Source organism: Bubalus kerabau, chromosome 1 (genome assembly GCF_029407905.1).
Source record: "Bubalus kerabau isolate K-KA32 ecotype Philippines breed swamp buffalo chromosome 1, PCC_UOA_SB_1v2, whole genome shotgun sequence".
Taxonomy (NCBI): Eukaryota; Metazoa; Chordata; class Mammalia; order Artiodactyla; family Bovidae; genus Bubalus; species Bubalus kerabau.
The window spans coordinates 22,085,218-22,104,906 of NC_073624.1; the positions used below are offsets into that span (position 1 = coordinate 22,085,218).

General features: G+C 40.7%; 1 protein-coding gene across 1 annotated transcript; it reads left to right on the top strand.

The window, feature by feature from the left end:
• Positions 1 to 1,543: 1,543 nt before the first annotated feature.
• Positions 1,544 to 11,666, top strand: TMEM52B (transmembrane protein 52B). Its single transcript, XM_055566119.1, has 5 exons — positions 1,544 to 1,910; positions 4,178 to 4,221; positions 6,604 to 6,642; positions 7,214 to 7,380; positions 9,150 to 11,666. Exons 1-5 carry the CDS (start codon positions 1,857 to 1,859, stop codon positions 9,392 to 9,394), a joined length of 549 nt encoding a protein of 182 aa, XP_055422094.1. The 5' UTR covers positions 1,544 to 1,856; the 3' UTR covers positions 9,395 to 11,666.
• The last annotated feature ends 8,023 nt before the right edge of the window (positions 11,667 to 19,689 follow it).

Below are 19,689 nucleotides of genomic sequence, written 5' to 3' on the forward strand. Positions count from 1 at the left end.
AAGGGTAGGGAAGCCTAGTGTGCTGCAGTTCATGGGGTCACAAAGAGTTAGACACGACTTAGTAACTAAACAATGAACAATAACAGCAATTATTATTATTATTACTATTATCCATTTTATATAGGATGAAACTGAGCCAACAGAGAGATGTAATATCTTGCTCAAGATCCCACAGCTAATAAGTGACCAAGTAAGTATTTCACCCCACAGACAATGTAGCTGGAGTCTTAGCCATGATGCCCCACTGTCTCTTTGACATGAGTAAGAGAAGAGCAAGTTTAATGATGCTACATCACACTCTGAATAGAAATACTCTAATCAAAATGCCTTCATGTCTCTGATTGTATTTTCTCTATGAAACAACATCTAGGGCAGGTCTCATGGGCATTCCATTCCTAGTTCATGAATCGGAAAATTGAGGACTGAGAAATTATATGATAATTCAGTGAAGGGCCAAGATTCTGCCACCTTTGTCCTGTAAAATGCCTCCTACCTGGCCCCTCTTCTGCTGAAATTTGGAACATACTGTTATATTTTTAAAAAATGACGTAGTGCTCATTTATTTCTGAAAATGAATGATTTTGGATCATTAGTATTGTACCAACTTTTTCTCTCACTGTTTGAATTCCTTGGCTAATAAAAAAAAATTGAGTTTATATTCTCCATTCTCGTATCACATTGTTTTGCTGTGTGAGGGCTTTTAGAACCAACTGCCCTCAATGGTCTTCCTTCAATAACTCAGTGAAATCAGATTTTCAGAGTTAGGAAGGATACAAAAGTTGCTTTTTTTTTTTCTCTCAATTTTTATGACATAGATCCCTGTAAACAAATGCCCAATTTTCCTATGAAATAATTTATTTAAAAAAAATTCTTAATATTTTGTATTAAAAGATTACTGGCTTAACCACACATCATTTATACAGCATTCATTTGTCCCTAGAGAGGTGTATTTCTATAAATATTCTATGTCCTTTCCGTGGGTACTTATTTTGGCTCTGACTTTAGATTGTATGAGAAAGAGAGAGACATATAGATCTTGAGTCTTGTTTTAGAAATGTCTGTTTGATTTTTCACTATTTCAATAAGAATTGAGGTCAGTGTGGAGGGCAACTTCAAGGACAGCATCCAGAAATTCTAATTTCCAAACTTGCTTTTCCAAAGATGCTATAGCTTTCCAGTTCATTTGGCAACCTCTCAGCCCTACTCCAGTGTCTAGGAATAAATGACCCAGAACCAGGAGAGTTGATTATCAACATAGTAAAGGGGGGTGGTTTCCAAGAGCAAGAGAGGAGGGCTAATCACATGGAGAACCGGTGTGAATGGAGGTTGGCAGGGTGACTTTCAACCAGCAACAGTCATCCTGGAGTGCTTGGGTGAAGGGCCAAGAATATTACTCCTTTTCTGATGGGAAAGAGACTTTATTTGGTCTCCCTTTGATCGCCCTTCAAGTCCAGTTTCTTACCACTGCCTAGAAAAATACCTAATTCATAGGACTTAGGTGTCCTTCCTGAGAGTTGTCCTTTTGGAGGCAGTGTGGAAAAAACTTCAAGGCATCTAGAAAGGACTAAAAGTAGAATGCAAGAAAAGGAGGGGCAGGGAAGCAAATGTAGAGACCTTGAACCCAGGGGCAGAAGTAGAGAAAGAAGCTAGGATGAAAGGGGAGAGAAAAATTACAGAAAATAACAACTACAGAGAGTGAGAGGAGAGAAAGAGACAGAGGAGGAAAAACCAGCGTATTGCTGAGAGAAGTTTCTCTCCGTAAGTCCTGTAGGTCAAGAAGTCAGACATGGCCCGGAGCACAGAAGGGAGACAACGGATGCCCAGTGCCTGATCTGGAGAAGTAAGAGTCCAGCCAGATGGGACTGCAGTCCTCAGCTCTGATGGCCTCTGCCCTGGTGTATTTCATCCAGGTGAGTCGTGAAAATGCAGGAAGGAGACTTTTGTTTGTTTCTCAGATAAGCCAACTTTCAAAAGAACCTGGGCAAAAAATGAATGAGGGGGAAAGACATATACTTTCGAACCAAAGGGGTGGGAGGGGAAAAGAATTAACTAGAATGTTCCCTTAGTATTATAGGGTTACATAGTGACCTGTGACGAATGACATCAATGAAAAGAAGGACATATATACAAGTAGGATAGTGGAGGCAATTTAGAAGTGTCTGTTATGTATATTTCTCTCTTTTAGTGTCTTATCACCTAGCCCTCAAAATCTCAAGTAAATTATTGAGATTTCCCTGGTGGTCCGGTGGTTAGGACACCATGCTTCCACTGCAGGGGGCACAGGTTCAATCCCTAGTGGGGGAATTAAGGTCCAACAAGTAAGCCACTCATGTGGCCAAAAAAAGAAAAAAGATTCTCAAGTAAATTATTAAAACCAAGAACATAATTCTCCTAAATGGTATGTCCCACATCAGCCTTAATACCACTCTAGCAGTTTAGGTGCCTCCCAGTCAGAGATAAGTTAAGAGAGAGAAAACTCTTTAAAGGTAATTTGGACCTTTTATTTCTCTCCATTGAGAAGCAGGAGATTCTAAGTAACTCAACTGAGAAAGGGTCATTGGACTGAGGGATTCCAGACCATTGTCAGAGAGAAGTTTATTCAGTTATGAAATCTACTAAGAAGAAAAGCAAATGATGAAATGGGTTGGTTTCCAATTTCTGTACAGCTCCTAACAGGAAGGTTGCTGTCTATTTGCTTCCTATATACCAGTTAATTGAGGGCCTGAACCCATATCTTTTCCTTGTATTTTCTTTTTGCTTCCTCTTCTCTTCCTGTCCTTCCCTTCCAAATTTCTTTTCTCATTTCTTCTCTTTTTGTAACAGTCTTGAAAAGGGATGTTTTATCTACTAACCACTTTAGGCTTTTTTATTTTCCTTTAGTAAAGAAAGCAAAACGAAGTCCTGTGGAAGGGTAGAGGAAACCCATACTTTGTCATCTTTAGTGAAACCAGGAGTTTCTCAAGTGTTTTTTGCAGAAGTCAGCTGTGAGTCCTTTTACAAGTCCTTTTCACCTGAAGTCATGAGTCTGAGTGTCCTCCTGCTCCTAATTCTCAATAAGTACAAATTTCCATCTCCTTAGAGAAATTTTCTGGCATTTATTGTTGATTTCCTGTAATATCAAAGCATCCAAGTTACTGGAAGAGTGAAACAGTTTTTAGAACAAAAATTTACCTAGAGAGCCTTAGAAGGAGAAAGTCAACTGAAACATACCTAGAAGAGGCGGTGGAAGATTTCTTTCCTGGGAGTAGAAGGGACCTGACAGCAATGTCAAGGAGTTAGAGCAGATCTGTCTCTGGTTCCAGTAATTCATTCAACATGAACACATGATAGAATTTGGTTTGGAATTCTGGCCAAATCTATAGGTATGTGCAGTTGTCATGTTACTTAAATTTCTATGCCTTAGACCCTTAACATTTCAAAGTAAAGTACCCACTGGCATGGTTACTGTGCTGAAATGTTATGAAATCTTAAAAATTCTTAGCAATCTGGCTGGCAGAGAGTAGCTATTCAATAAATAGTTCTTCCACTCCCTTCCCCCCTTCTTCTCTTGTATGGTGAGTTTTTGCTTTTGTTTTAATATTTGCCCTCTGAACAAGCCGAATGACATATCTAGCTTAATCTTAAGTCATGTTTTCAAAATATTTTACTCAGATAGTAAATAGTACTACACAGAATTAAATACAGAATCACCACCACTAAGGCACTGAGTTGCTTTTTTTTTAACTTTTAATTTTAGATTGAAGTATTGCCAGTGAGTTATTGATGTACAGAGGAAATAAAAAAAGAACACTGGGGTTGAATTCAACTTGTAAATGAGAGAGAATTTGAAGGATCTGTCTGGGGGACAGATGAGAAAGTTTCTAAGATGAACAAATTGGTATAAACACTGCATCTCATTCACAAAGTCAGGGATGCTCCCTCCCCACCACGGAAAAAAAGAAGAACCAAATCAGAGTAGACATTTGCTCTTGCAGGCTTTCCCACTTTGAATTTAATAAAGATCAGGCATAGGAGGGATGAAAACAGTCCTAACCATGATTGACCCTATGACCTTGTCCTTGCATTTGCTTCGCTCTCACCCGCTAACCTGACGGCACAGTCATGAGGGTGACACATAGGCTGCTGAGCAGAGCAAATGAGACCATTTCCCTGTCTGAGATTATTTCCCTTCCTACAGCTTCCTCGGGCAAGATGTGAGGAGAACTGTGTCAGTCCTGAACAGTAAGTATCTGAGAATGCTCAGTGGAAGGAAGGCGAGACAGACAAAAACATCAACACCCCAAACAGGGTCAAATGTCATCAGATAGCTGTGATTTCCCTATTTCTACTTAAATGGGCCTCCACCCACTGATCTCACAGATGGTTCTCCAAAAACAAGCAGGCATTCCAGTCATCCTAAACACTCAAAATAATACTGCTGACAGCATTTTTTTCCAAAGCCAATCTTCCTATCAAAACTTTTTTGATAGGAAGTAATCTCAGTTTATACAGTCACGGAGATTTGTGAAAGATTTTCTTTCCCATGCTTCTCAGTGACTCACTGGGGCAGACAGAATTCACTAGACTCAGACAGATAAACTTGGGTGGTTGCTCGAGTAGAACCACCATTTCAGATATGCAGAGCATTTCCTATATTTTAGGGCACGTTAATATTTATTGGACTTTCCTGCTGGCTCAGTGGTAAAGAATCTGCCTGCCAACACAGAAGATGCAAGAGACGTGCAAGTTTGATCCCTGAGCCAGGAAAATCCCCTGGAGAAAGAAATGGCAGCTCACTCTAGTATTCTTGCCTGGGAAATCCCATGGACAGAGGAGCCTGGTGGGCTACAGTCCATGCGGTGTCAACTGAGGCAGACAAAACTTAGAGACTACACAACAACCACGGTAACAACAATATTGATAGCAGGTGGCACTTAGCTCTCACTTTGAGGTGATTAACCCTCCATCTAAATCTGTCACAATTAGGTCTCATGTAGACACAGGACACCAAGATGAAAAAGGGAAGAGATTCACTCCTCTTGGAGGTAAACTGTTTTAAGGAAGCAGGGACAGTTTGAATACAAGACTTACTTAGGCTGAAGAAAAATACATATTTAGCCACGGAAAGAGTTTCCCAACAGCCAAGTCTGTTAAACCCAGGGGGAATGGCAATGGCCTTCATTACTTGTCACATGCTCTTTGAGGTTTTACACGCCTACCACTGTAGGAGTGTTACTTTTAATAGAATCAGAATCATAACGCTGTAGAACTGGAAGAGGCTTTGAACGAATGAGAAATATGAGGACACTTAGAGACACTGTTCATTGATGAAACAAACTGTATGGTCTACAACTGTGCAGAGAGGATAGAGAAGTAGATTTCAATAGATTTCAACAGATCACTATATCAGAAAGGATTATTAAATGCATTAATAATTATCTTCAGTAACAAATGTTTTCCTTCCCCTCCTCTTCTTACTTACAAACTTATTTCACTTCTTGTCCCATGCAATCCATATTTTCTTCATCCTGTAGAGAAAACTGATAATTGCCCTAGTTCATTCAGAGTATTTAATTAGCTTTCATCATGATGGAGTTTTTACATTTTCCCCCCCTTCTTGTTTGGCCTCAGTGGATATGCTTATCAGTTTTGATCTTGGATGTGAAAATTTAAAGCCCTTTTTATAGTGGGCATTTTTATGGTTTTATTGTGACCCCCCCCTCTTTTTCTTTTTTCCCCTTTGTTTCTGCTTTTTATTTTTTATCAGAATATAGTTGATTTATAATATTGTGTTAGTTTCTAGGGTTCAGCAAAAGGATTAAGTTATATATATATATATTCTTTTTCATATTCTTTTCCATTATAGATTATTACAGGCCATTGAATATAGTTCCCTGTGCTATATAGTAGGACTCTATTGTTTACCTATATGGTCACCCTTTTTGCAACAGCTTGTAAAACAAATTATAAATGTTCATGCTTATAATTGAAATATTCTTTATGTTTAAGCTATTGACTTCAAATATATACAAACCTTAACTGTCACATTCATTTTTACTCTTTGTAAGCTTACTCTGCAAGTTCTTTCTTGATAATCGTCATCAAAACTGTTTACAATGATTGTGGTTACATGTTCTATTAACATTACTTTAATGATAACTAGTTTAGTCTGTCTTATAGTGATTTACATGATGGTATAAACCGCTTCTGGGCTTCCCAGGTGGCACTAGTGGTAAAGAACCTGCCTGCTAATGCAGGAGATGTAAGAGACTCAGGTTCGATCCCTGGGTCAGGAAGATCCCCTGGGGGAGGGCATGGCAACCCACTTCAGTGTTCTTACTTGGAGACTCCCATGGACAGGGGAGCCTGGCGGGTTACAGTCCATAGGGTTGCAAAAAAGTCAGACACAACTGAAGCAACAGCATGCACGCATGAATAAACCACTACTAAAGGCATCTCATTTCATGGTAGATTTAGCTGGTTACATTGAAGTTAACATAACCTGTAACGCTTTTATTATAAAGGTATCATACATTTTTGTAACTCATATTTCTGATTCTGAAAGTATAACAGGCATTGATTATATTTTTATTGCAAAATAAAATTATTATTCTTTCTCCATAGCTGCCTGACCACAGACTGGGTACATCTCTGGTATATATGGTAAGTTTCAGCTATGTTACCCAAAAAGACATTTAAAAGGAAGCTTTTCTCAGGGGTATTATTTTTTAAGGTTTTTTTTTTTTTTTTTCCTTTTAAAATATATTGACAACAGAGGGGAAAAAATCTGAGATATTGAGCCTACTTACCTAACATCTCATGGAGTAAAGCCTCTTTTCCTCATCACTAACCTATGTGACAATATAGCAGGATTTCCTATTTCAATACCATCTCCTGGTATTGAACATCAACAGATGTTGTGTATTTTCTCAGGGTCAACTCTAGAAATAGCCACAGAAAGGAGACTACTTCAGTAAAAATCTGCCCCTCCAAAACGCATTTAAATCTCTCATAAAAATCTCATGAATTGTTCAAGTGAACTGACTTAGTCTTGCTGGCAAAATAAGGAAGTATATATATGACAGGAAAGCCTGGGAACTGAAATCTTAAAAGCATTCTAAAAAATATTCAAGCAAGAATTAAAATGCAGACATTGAAGGCTGATTATGCAAATTGGTTTAAAAAAACAAAACAAGGAGCACAGAGCTCTCAGTGCTCCGTGGGGTCCTTGCAGGTTGCTGGTGGTCATCGGGGCACTGCTTCTCCTGTGCGGCCTGACTTCTGTGTGCTTCCGCTGCTGTTGGGGTCACCAGCAAAATGGGGGAGAGGAGGGCCGGCCACCCTATGAAGTGACAGTCATCGCTTTTGACCATGACAGCACTCTCCAGAGCACGGTCACTTGTGAGTATTCGGACGTGTAACACGGGAAGTGAAGCCAGGTTTAAAAGAACACCTGGTGCGAAGGTTTAAAAACATTGATCAAACAGTATTAGATTTATTTATTTATTCACGTATTATTTTTGCTTGCATTGGGTCTTCGTTGCTGCATCCGGGCTTTCTCTAGTTGCCCCGGGGAAGGGGCTGCTTTCTGGTTTCGGTATGAGGGCTTCACATGGTGATGGCTTCTCTGGTTGGGGAGCATGGGCTCTAGAGCAAGCAGGGTTCGGCAGTTGTGATACAGGGGTTTAGTTGCTTCATGACATGTGAAATCTTCGGGGACCAGGAATGGAACCCTTGTTCCCTGCATTGTCAGGTTGATTCTTATCCATTGTACCAAGAAATAAAAAGTCACTCAGTTGTATCTGACTCTTTGCGATCCCATGGACTATACAGTCCATGGAATTCTCCAGGCAAGAATACTGGCGTGGGTAGCCTTTCCCTTCTCCAGGGGATCTTCCCAACCCAGGGATCAAGCCCAGGTCTCCCGCATTGCAGGTGGATTCTTTACCAGCTGAGCCACCAGGGAAGCCCACTGTACCAAGAGGGAATAGTATTAAAGATTCTAAATCTTGGGGCAGCTTTAATTTCCAGACGCCTGATGGTGTGGTGACCTTGCCTCTCATGGATGCTGTACTTATGGTCTGATGATGGAATGAAGGAAGAAATGAAATGTTAGAGATGATATTGGAAATGTCTTATAGGAAAAATTTACAAGTCGATAAATAATTACTTTGATAAAACTATTTTAAGCACTGCACATATCCCTTTTTTGAAAACATCTTAGATTTTGTGAAAGCCAAACTTATATTTTCTCTTTACTATATTTTTCATCTTTAGAAAAATTAGTCATGGGATACTTTCAATTCTTTATTCACCAGGTCTTACTCTGTTAAATATTAGGCCCAACACCTGATAGTTATAAGACACTTTCCTTTATTTCCCTCTGTTCTCTTCTTTGGATTATATTCTTTCCTAAAATTGGAGAGTGACCTACCGGGCAGAACAGCAGGTGGCAATATGCTGTGATATTTATTTTGAAAAAAGAGAGCGCTATAGCATATTGTTCGCCTTTTCCTGCTTCTTTCCTCGCTGTCAGTCTACGGGGAAACATAAATAGGCAGAAACAATTACTTCTAAGGGATCTGCAACTTCAGTGGGTTGACATAAAGGGTTTTAAATTCGTAAAGGGGAAAGAAAGGGGTTATGAGATGTGGGGACACATTTTAGATTATTTGAGAAAGCAAAGAGGGAAGTTGGTTTCTACACAAGCTTCACAGGACTTTTATAACATCTGTTGCCAAGAGTGACAATGAGTTTTGACACTTGTTGAAAATGAAGGGGGATTGGGTTTCCCTGGGGACTCAGTGGTAAAGACTCTGCCTGCCAATGCAGGAGGTACGGGTTCATTTCCTGGTCCAGGAGGATCCTACATGCTGTGGGACAACTTATCCAGTCTGCCTCAGCTACTGAACCTGTGCTCTGAAATAAGAGAATCCACCGCAATGAGAAACCCACGCACCAACTAGAGAGTAGCCCCTCTTCACCACAACTGGAGAAAACCTGTGGCCAACAGCTAAGACCCAGTGCAGCCATGAGTAAATAAAGAAAAGGGACAGAGGCTAGACACCCTTTTCATAAAATAATATAAATAAAGGGGAACTGCATGTACTGTAAGTCTCTGGTTTCTGAAGATGTCACATGTACTTGAACTCTGGTTCTTTCCTGCCTAGCCCTGCAGTCAGTGTTCGGCCCTGCGGCTCGAAGGATCCTGGCTGTGGCTCACTCCCCCAGCTCCCTGGGCCAGCTGCCCTCCTCCCTGGACACCCTCCCAGGGTATGAGGAAGCACTTCGCATGACTCGTTTCACTGTTTCAAGGTGTGGGCAGAAAGCACCTGATCTACCATCAGTGCCAGAAGAAAAGCAGCTGCCCCCGATGGAGAAAGAGTCTCCCGGAGTACAACACTCTTCTGATTGATGGGGACCTTTTTTTTTTTTTTTTTACCGTTGTATTTTATTTAGCTGTAACAAATCAAATTACTAAAACTTTTGTTTGTGTTAAATTTGAGATAAGCCTATAGACCCAGCAAGAGAAATGTAATTATAAACAGACATGGCCACTAGTTGCTAATAGTAACAGTTACTATATTACACATATTTTCTCTTGTAATATGTCAAACATTCCTTCTTTGGTTCCTGCTTGCAACACAATTTAAAATTAGCACACTAAAATAATTTACAAGTGATTCACATTATATTTACAAGTGATTTATAAGGAAAACATTACATTTATAAGTAATTTAAATTCTCTGTAATTTAATGTCTCATCTGCTGAAGTATAGTAGTCATAGTACCTTAGAAGTTCCTTTTTAATTTATTTTTAATTGGAGGATAATTGCTTTATAATGTGTTGGCTTCTGCTATAAAACTACATGAATCAGCCATATATACACACACACACACACACACATATATATATATATCCCCTAATTCTTGAACATCCCTCCCAGCCCCCGAAATCTGGTTTTATTAATGGAGTGGAAGTGTCCTCAGGGTTGGTAGATATTCACAGACAAATGGAAAAATTTTTCCTAACTTTTAGAAGGGTTAGGATGGCATCTAAACATCATTCTGTGGGAAAGATAGATTCTAACTCTTCATTTCCAGGTGCATCTATTTTCTGCTATGGGATGCTCTTGTTGAGAACTCTTCTTTATCCAGGGGTAAAAAAATTTGCAATTAACCTGTAGTGATGCTGATTACTACTAAACTGGAAAGCACCAGAGGCAGCTTGGATTCCTTCACCTATCAAGTTCTTTTCCCCAGAGGACGCTGCAAGTTTCCCTAGCAGCAAACAGGTTGTGTTCACTTGTGGAGAAAGACACTCGTATAGGCACAGCCAGAGCTGTTAATGCACTGAATTCACACACCCTTCCTCTCATGAGAACATTCAATTTTATGCTAAATGACAGTGATAATTTGGGACATCATGTAATACCTCACTGGACATCCAAAATCCAGGGGTGGGATTGCGGGCATGGGCTAAGCGGGCACAGTAAAGTACTGAAGTGCAAATATCGAGGTCTTTCTTTCATTCTTCTACCCACTAACAGAACGGGAAACTGAATAGAATGCAGTAACAGTTCCATTCATTTTTTAGTTCCTCTGCCCTGCAAACACATGAACGCACATGGAGGCATGCACACATATGTACGTGTATGCTTTTGTAACTCTAAAAGAATAGCATTGTTTTGCCTCTTTGCTCTTTCCTGCTTTGACTGCTTGCAAGACCTGTCTCTATAGTGACAACACTTGTTTCTAGTGGTGACCTTCACTGCCACCTGGTGGAGTGATGGTAGAAATGCATTCTCCTATTGGCACCTAAAGCTTCCCTGGTGGCTCAGTGGTAAAGAATCCACCTGCCAATGCAGGAGACGTGGGTTCGATCCCTGGGTCAGGAAGATCCCCTGCAGGAGGAAATGGCAACCCACTCCAGTGTTCTAGCCTGGCAAATGCGTACTTCTCCAATCTTTGGAGCACTAACTGCTTGGAGTCCTTCCCAGGGCACCATCCTGCTGTTGCATTGCTAACCTGTCCACATAACACACTACCTCCAAAATTTCCTGTTATTGGAAAATTTAGGAAATGAAGTACATTTGGGGGAAAACTACTTGCCAGTGACCTTAGGAAAGTTACCAAACTCTTTCAAGAACAGTCTCTCATTTGTAAAATAAAGGATAATAACACCACTGATGATAGTTGTGAAAATCAAATAAACTGTCTAGAAATGACAAGATTTGTAAATTATTATACACATGCATTTGTTACTATTACTTTTGACAGTTTATTTTCACTTGCCTCCTATGATGTTGCTGAGAATTATATTCTGATTTGTCCTTTTGCCAGTCAGCTTGCTGTATTATTGCTAAGTCATCCCTCACGTAGCTTTATTTCATCAATAAATATTTGTTGGTTGAGGTAAACAGCTGGAGACATGTGATCCGTCTTAATATATCCTGTGTAGAGGTAAGGAATATTCTAGAAAATTTATTTATTAGTCAATTAGCTCCATTTCAGGGAGCAGTACAGACCCAGGGGTGGCTGATTAATGCACCACCTCATTAAACCCTTTCTTGGAACGCTCACTGAGCCAGGAGGGAAAATGTTCTAAGTGAGTATAATCTGCTGGTGATCTACTTTATTCTGAGTCATTTAAGACACTGCCTCTGGAAATTGTTAAATGCATGAATTGTTAATAACACCCAAGGGGGCCTTGTTTTGCACTGCCAAATGAATCTCTTCAGTGTCACATATTCCATAAAGTACTCTAGATCCTTTCAACCTTCAGGATGCTACAGCCTTAAAGAAGTTAAGATGTCCTCAGGCACAAGGAGATCTTGAAAGAAACCCTGCCTGTAAGGATCTTGTTCTAAAGAGATCTATCTGCCTCACTTTGCCTCCCCCCTTGCCCTGTCCTTAGCCACATGGAGTCTCCCGCCCCTGTCCCCACTCCCATTTTGTCACAAGCCATTAGCAGCTATTTGGCTTCACTTCTTTACTCAGTCTAAGACATCTGCTCATCAGCTCAATCACTTTCACCACTGGTTTAATTTTGTTTCACTCCTTTTAACTATCCTCATGGGTTTCTCTGCTGGCATAGATGGTAAAGAATCTGCCTGCAATGCAGGAGACCCTGGTTCAATCCCGGATCAGGAAGATCCCCTGGAGAAAGAAATGGCAACCTATTCCAGAATTCTTGCCTTTCAAGCTTCAATACCCATCTTTCAGCCACTCCCTGGTGGCTCAGAGGTTAAAGCGTCTGCCTGGAATGCGGGAGACCCGGGTTCAATCCCTGGGTCAGGAAGATCCCCTGGAGAAGGAAATGGCAACCCACTCCAGTACTCTTGGCTGGAGAATCCCATGGAGGGAGGAGCCTGGTATCCTACAGTCCATGGGGTCGCAAAGAGTTGGACACGACTGAGCGAATTCACTTTCACTTTCACCCATCTTTCAAACTTTAAATGTGACTTCAATGAAGCTAACTGATCTCTCCCCAAAGTCTACATCCCTGAGCAGTGCTGCAGTCAAAAAGATATTCTGGGGACAGGACTTGCTGATGGATTGGGTAGGGAAACTTTGTAAGGGAAAATTAAATTCTGGATCAGTGACCTGAGCCAATGTGTGGAAGGTGTACCTTTGAGGATGTGGAAGACTAGTGGAGACCTCATTTAGGGGAAAATTAAATTCAGGGATTTCTAAGATGGGGGAAATGCAGCTGGTGGCAAATATAAACCCAAGTTAATCTGAGATAAGGTCTAATACAAGAAAGCAGCAAGGAAGATTCAGATGTGCCAATGAGAAAAATCATTTTCCTCGTGAGTGAGGGAATCCTCAATTTGTAAAAAAAAAAAAAAAAAATTCCATATTGGACCTTTACACTTTGCAGTGTTTATAAAATAAGCCACTGGAAATGGCCCAGAGATTGTTGAATTTGCTGATCTGGGTATTCAGGGTCTGGGCAGGAGGATGTAATTCTGGAAGCTCTCGAGTTAAAATGTTTATATATATATATATAAAGGTTTAAGTAAGTTAACCAGTTCTCCCTTCTCCTTGTTCCTTTTGCTTATTTTTCAATTGTTCACTTTCTATTCATTTCTTCCCTTTATTGCACATTAGTTTAGTATGAATTATATATTCTAAAAAGAAGGGTCAGCATAAGCTGAAGAAGAAAAACATTACATTGCTAAGCCTGGTACTCAGTAAGCCCTACACTGAACTTGAAGACAGTCCTGAAAGTCTTTTAGGAGGAGAATTCCATGTGCTTAATGTTTTAAAACAGGGAGGCCTGGCGTGCTGCGATTCATGGGGTCGCAAAGAGTCGGACACGACTGAGCGACTGATCTGATCTGAATGTTTTAGAAAGACACTGATAAAAGTCTAAGGTCTTAGCTGAAGTGTGAAAAAGCAGGTCTTCAATCCAGACAGGAGCATACATTGTAAAAATCCTAGTTAAAAGTGATGAAAGCTTGAAAAGGGATGGGGGACTGGATGTGGCATGGTGGTGATGAAATGAATAATCACTTCTTCTCTTCAGGGGAACTCTAAACTGTACTTAGATTGAAAACAATAAGTAATAGAGTAGTTAGGAAATACGACTTTTACATTGTTGTTCTCTAGGTCTTTCCTGTCATTTTAAGGAGTGAAGAATCTCTACCACCCGTTTCTCAGTCTAAATGGTGTAAATATGTGTAACATCCTGCAGCCTGCCTATGAAGCTTCATTATCCAAACTCTATAGCTTAATCTATATATATAGAGAGAGTTTAATTTGGGTTTTCTAAGGTGTTTACCAGTCAAACCAGTCAATCCTAAAGGAAATCAGTCTTGAATATTCATTGGAAGGAGTGATACTGAAGCTGAAACTCCAAAACTGTGGCCACCTGATACGAAGGACTGACTCACTTGAAAAGACCCTGATGCTGGGAAAGATTGAGGGCAGGAGGAGAAGGGGACGACAGAGGATGATATGGTTGGATGGCATCACTGACTCGATGGACATGAGTTTGAGTAAGCTCCGGGAGTTGGTGATTTACAGGGAAGCCTGGCGTGCTGCAGTCCATGGGGTTGCAAAGATTCAGACACGACTGAGTGACTGAACTGAACTGAACTGAGGGTGATTACACTAAGTGGGGGAAAAAAAACCCCACACTTTAAAAAAATCATTTTTTATTTGCCAAAACTGAAACATGTCCAGTGGGGCATGGATATCTGAAAGGAAGTGTCAGTATCTATATGAATGGAGAGAGTAGCATGGAAGCATATACACTACCATATATAAAACAGATAGCCCATGGACATTTGCTGTATGCCTCAGGAAATCCAAACTGGGGTTCTATCACAACCTAGAGGAGTAGGAAGGGATGGGAGGTGGCAGTAAGATTCAAGAGGGAGGAGACGTACGTATACCCATGGCTAATTCATGTTGATGTATGGCATAAACCAATGCAGTAAAGCAGTTGTCCTTCAGTTAAAAATAAGTAAATTAAAAAAAAATTAGTCAGCAATTAAAAAACAAGGTTCATTATATATATAAAAAAAATCTACATAGCAGAAGGAGAAGACACTGAGAGCATGAAGTTCCCAGTCTGAGAGAAATGGACCAGTCGTGGACTAGTTTACACAAGAATAATACAGGAGCTCCTTTCTGCAGGAAGATGAGTCTGAGAGAAGATTGACTGGGTTGTGATGACTGGTTTCCTCTGTGGTTTAGAGGCAAATAGAACAGCACAAGAAACCTTGTATTGGTTTGTTTCTGGTCCAAGTCTAGGTCGGGATTTATAGTATCGAATCTTGTTGAGTTGGCCTTATAGGTCTGGCTGAGAAGACTATCAAACGGTCGGATTAGTTAACACATTAGGAGTTTACATGTATATGATAGCATGGAACTAAATCAAACATGAAATTTATGTAACAAATTTAAGAGGCAGGGGAGAAAAACTGCAAAGTCTGGGAACAGCCGAGTTTTGTTTTCTTTTCATCCGCTGAGCAGATTGGCTGGAAGGTAATAAAGAAGACAGGATGGGAAGTCCGCCCTTGAACAGACTGACAGGGAAAACAATTTCAGTGATTTATGGATTGTCCAAGATACATTTGTGGAAGATAATTTACAAGCTGTGTCTGAATAATGTTGGCCAATACCCATCTGTTGGAACCTTCACCTCTGTTAAGCCAGAATTGCACTATTTCCCACCTCAGAATTGCTCAGAACTTTAGAACTTGGAAAGGGTGTCATGAAGCAGTCATGTCTGAGTTGAAACCTGAAAGATTATAGAATGTAAACATCAAATATGCATGATAAGTCCATTTTCTGTCTATGAGCAAAGATGGGAAAGATGGGAATGCGAATCATGGAGAGTGTTAAAAATCCCAAGAGTAACAAAAAAAGAAAGATTCTGAAAAGATAGGCTGGGATCTTTTGATGGCAAGTAAGTATTACACAGTATGAGGCTTCCCCAGTGGTTCAGCGGTAAGATGCAGGTTCAATCCCTGGGTTGGGAAGATCCCCTGGAGGAAGAAATGGCAACCCACTCCAGTATACTTGCCTGGGAAACCCCACGAACAGAGGAACCTAGTGGGCTATAGTCCAGGGGGTCGCAAAGAGTCAGATACAACTGAACAACTAAACAAACAACAAATTACATATTATAACTGTGTGCAGGCTTGGCCGCTTGCTGCTCAATAGCCGATAAATTGAAGGGCAAGCTTTGATGAAGAAGAAAAGTCAGCAATCTGAGGAGATGGTGGACTTATGTCCAGACACCAACTCTGATGATCCTGCTTAGTCATGACAATTTTTAAATGGAACAAGGAGAAACAATCTTAGTTAATCATTAAGGCAGGAGGTCAGATTCTTCATCATCTTTCCATTGCATACAAACCTGCTGATGTCTCTTCCTCAGGACATTGTCTTGCTCCCATGGTCCACCTGTGGTTGGGTGTTCTCTTGCCTGTGTGATCCACTTGTGCTTGAAAGATCCACCTGCAAATTTACTAAAGAGGAAGCTAGGGAGAGAGGGTCAGTTATTTAACAACTTAATTCTTCATTCTTACTTCTACTCCAAGAAAGCAATCAATAGATTCAGTAAGGTGTTACATATATTTAGGAAAGCAGAAATCAGGAGCTAAGTTATTAATGAGCTAAGTTATTAATGTTGTCTACTGGTCTCATCTTTATGATCAAGGTCTAAAGGAAACAGGGATGGACAAACAGAAAGGAGAGGCAAAGGAGATACTTACCATATGAGTTTAAGGAGTTTGGTTTTTATCCTGCATTGTATGAAAAGCTATTGAAAGTTTTTGAAGAGGGGAAAAAAGATCATGTAACCTGTAAGATTACTGCCACTAGAGGATGAATGGGAGAAGTGAGATGTAGAATTCAGGGAGACCACTATGGCTATTCAGCCACGCCAAAGACAACACTCCAATATCTTTCATAAGAGCTTGGTTATAGGCAAAGTTATGAAACAAGGCAGACTAAATTTAATGCCTCTTCATTGTGTTTCAGTTTCCAGGTAGAACACAGACTAAGTGTTTATGCTACCCTTTGGTTCTTACTGTGCTGTTCCGCAAATGATATCAGTGTTCTGAGTGCCTGGACCTTTCTTGGTCCCAGTTTATATAGCAAACTTGCCTATACAGGATTTGTGTGGTACACCCCTCCTGCACTAGACTTAGGACTTGATTTTCCTTCCAACGTTAATCTGATTACTATGGCAGGTGGAGTTAGGTCCTCTCTTCTCTCTCTCTCCAAAAGGGGTGTAAATTCAAACTCAGTGAACACCAAAGTAGATAAATGCAAATCCAATTCAAAGTGGACAAAAGTTCATGAGGGGTCAAACAATTAGTAGGTAACCATAACCTTCTGAATGCCTACAGGGCCCTTTTAATTTTCCAAACAATGTGCTCCATTTGGTCAGCTTTTGAGGCTAAGTTACAGAGAAGTGATATGACTGGCAGAAAACTGGGTTCCTGAGCTGGCTTTGCACTCAATTTCCTCAGACTTTAAACACCAAACCAAAAAACCTTTTGCTGTTAGTTCTTTAGTTTAATTTTTATTCCTTTTACTCAAATGTATACCTTCAGACAGATTGCAAAGTCAAATAGCTCTACAAGGCTTGTGAAGAGAAGCACCTTTCCACCACACACATGTAAAATCCCTACATTTTAGCTGACTTTTAAAATCTACTTTACTTCAAATACTATGCATAAATTTATATTCCTTTTTTTTTGAAGTATAGTCGATATACAATGTGGTGTTAGTTTCAGGTGTACAGTAAAGGTCCATGTAGTCAAAGCAATGGTCTTTCCAGTAGTCATGTACAGATTGGGGAGTTGGACCATAAAAAATGGCTTCGGGCTGAAGAATTAATGCTTTCGAACTGTGGTGTTGGAGAAGACTTTTGAGAGTCCCTTGGACAGCAAGGAGATCAAACCAGTCAATCCTAAAGGAAATCAATTCTGAATATTCATTGCAAAGACTGATTAAGCTTAAGCCCCAGTACTTTGGCCACCTGATGCAAAGAGCCAACTCAATGGAAAAGACCCTGATGCTGGGAAAGATTGAGGGCAGGAAGAGATGGGGGTGACAGAGGATAAGATGGTTGGATGGCAGCATCGACTCAATGGACATGAGTTTGAGCAAACACTGCGAGATAGTGAAGAACAGGGAAGCCTGGGATGAACAGCAAAAATGAAGTATGAAGTTAGTTGCTCAGTTGTGTCTGACTCTTTGAGACCCCATGGACTGTAGCATACCAGACTCCTCTGTCCATGGAATTCTCCAGGCAAGAGTACTGGAATGGGTAGTTGTCTAGGTTTGTCATAGCTTTTCTTCCAAGGAGCAAATGTCTTTTAATTTCATGGCTGCAGTCACTGTCTGCAGTGATTTTGGAGACCAAGAAAATAAAACCTGTCACTGTTTCTAGCTTTTCCCCTTCTATTTGCCATGAAGTGATGGGACCGGATGCCATGATCTTTGTTTTTTAAATGTTGAGTTTTAAGCTAGCTTTTCCACTCTCCTCTTTCACCCTCATCAAGAGGCTCCTTGAGGCTTCCTCTTTGCTTTTGGCCAAGTCAAGCAGGGGTATGTAATAAGGATCAAAGCAAGTAAGTCTTGCATTCTTTCTTCTGCAAAGTTTCAAAAGGATGGGATTGCTGACAAGATTAGGGTGTGTGCAGGGTCTTAAGTAGCCCAGTCTCTTAATCTTAATGAGCCTCTCTGGTCCCTTTAATCTTGTCTCAGGTGGTTTTGTGACTGCTCCTCATCAGATTAACAAATGTTCTGCCCTCTGGGCTGCCCTGATGACTCTAACTATAAAGAATCTGCCTGTAGTGCAGGAGACCTGGGTTTGATCTCTGGGTGGGGAAGCTATCCTGGAGAAAGGAAGATACAACCTGGAGAAGGGAATGGCTACCCACTTCAGTATTCTTGCCTAAAGAATTCTATGGACAGAGGAGCTTGGCAGGTTACTGTCCATAGCGTCATAAAAGAGTCTGACCTGACAGAGACTCAACAACAATAATAGAGTAACTAAGAAGTAATATATTGGAATAAATAGAAAACTATTACTTGTCATGACATGTGTGTGCACCCATGCCAAGTTGCTGCAGTCATGTCTGACTCCTTGTGACCCCATGGACTATAATCCACCAGGCTCCTCTGTCCATGGGATTCTCCAAGCAAGAATACTGAAGAGGGTTGCCATGCTCTCCTCCAGGGGCTCTTCCTGACCCAGGGGTTGAACCCATGTCACTTACATCTTCTGCACTGGCAGGTGGGTTCTTTACCGCTAGAGCCATCTGGGAAGCCCTGTCACGACACATGTGAACTAAATTTTGCTGTATTGTATTGTTAGAGTATGTCTAGTTTTCCACAAAACCACCAATTGACTTTGAAAGTTGTTGTTGTTTAGTTGCTCAGTCTTGCCTGACTCTTTGTGACCCCATGGATTGCAGCCTGCAAGACTCCTCTATCCCTGGCATGTTCCATGCAATACTGGAGTGGGTCGCCATTTTCTTCTCCAGGAGATCTTCCCAACCCAGGGATGGAACCCATGTCTCCTGCATTGCAGGCAGATTGTTCACTGTTGAGCTACCAGGGAAGCCCTTACAAAATTCAGTTCAGTTCAGTCGCTCAGTCGTGTCCGACTCTTTGCAACCCCACGAATCGCAGCATACCAGGCCTCCCTGTCCATCACCAACTCCTGGAGTTCACTCAAACTCACGTCCATCGAGTCAGTGATGCCATCCAGCCATCTCATCCTCCTTCTCCTCCTGCCCCCAATCCCTCCCAGCATCAGGGTCTTTTCCAATGAGTCAACCCTTCGCATGAGGTGGCCAAAGTACTGGAGTTTCAGCTTCAGCATCATGCCTTCCAAAGAACATCCAGGACTGACCTTCTAACAAAATTACCTTCTGTATAATATTTTAAGTGTTCTGCTACAAGTATATGTAGCAAGCTGTAAAGGGTTGACAGAGTGGCTAGTCTGTGAAAAAGTATTTGCATTTAGAAAGGCCTTAAGGCATAAAGGTTAATGAAATTTCATCTCCTGAGTATCTGTGTTATGTAATCTGCTACTGTGAATAGGTATTTTTAAAATAAAAGTTAAAATCATTTTTAAACTAGCTATGATTGTTTCCAGTAGATTTGATGGGAAAATAACACTCTTCTCCATTGATTTTAAAGTATTCCTTTGAGAGATTTAGCTATATTTGG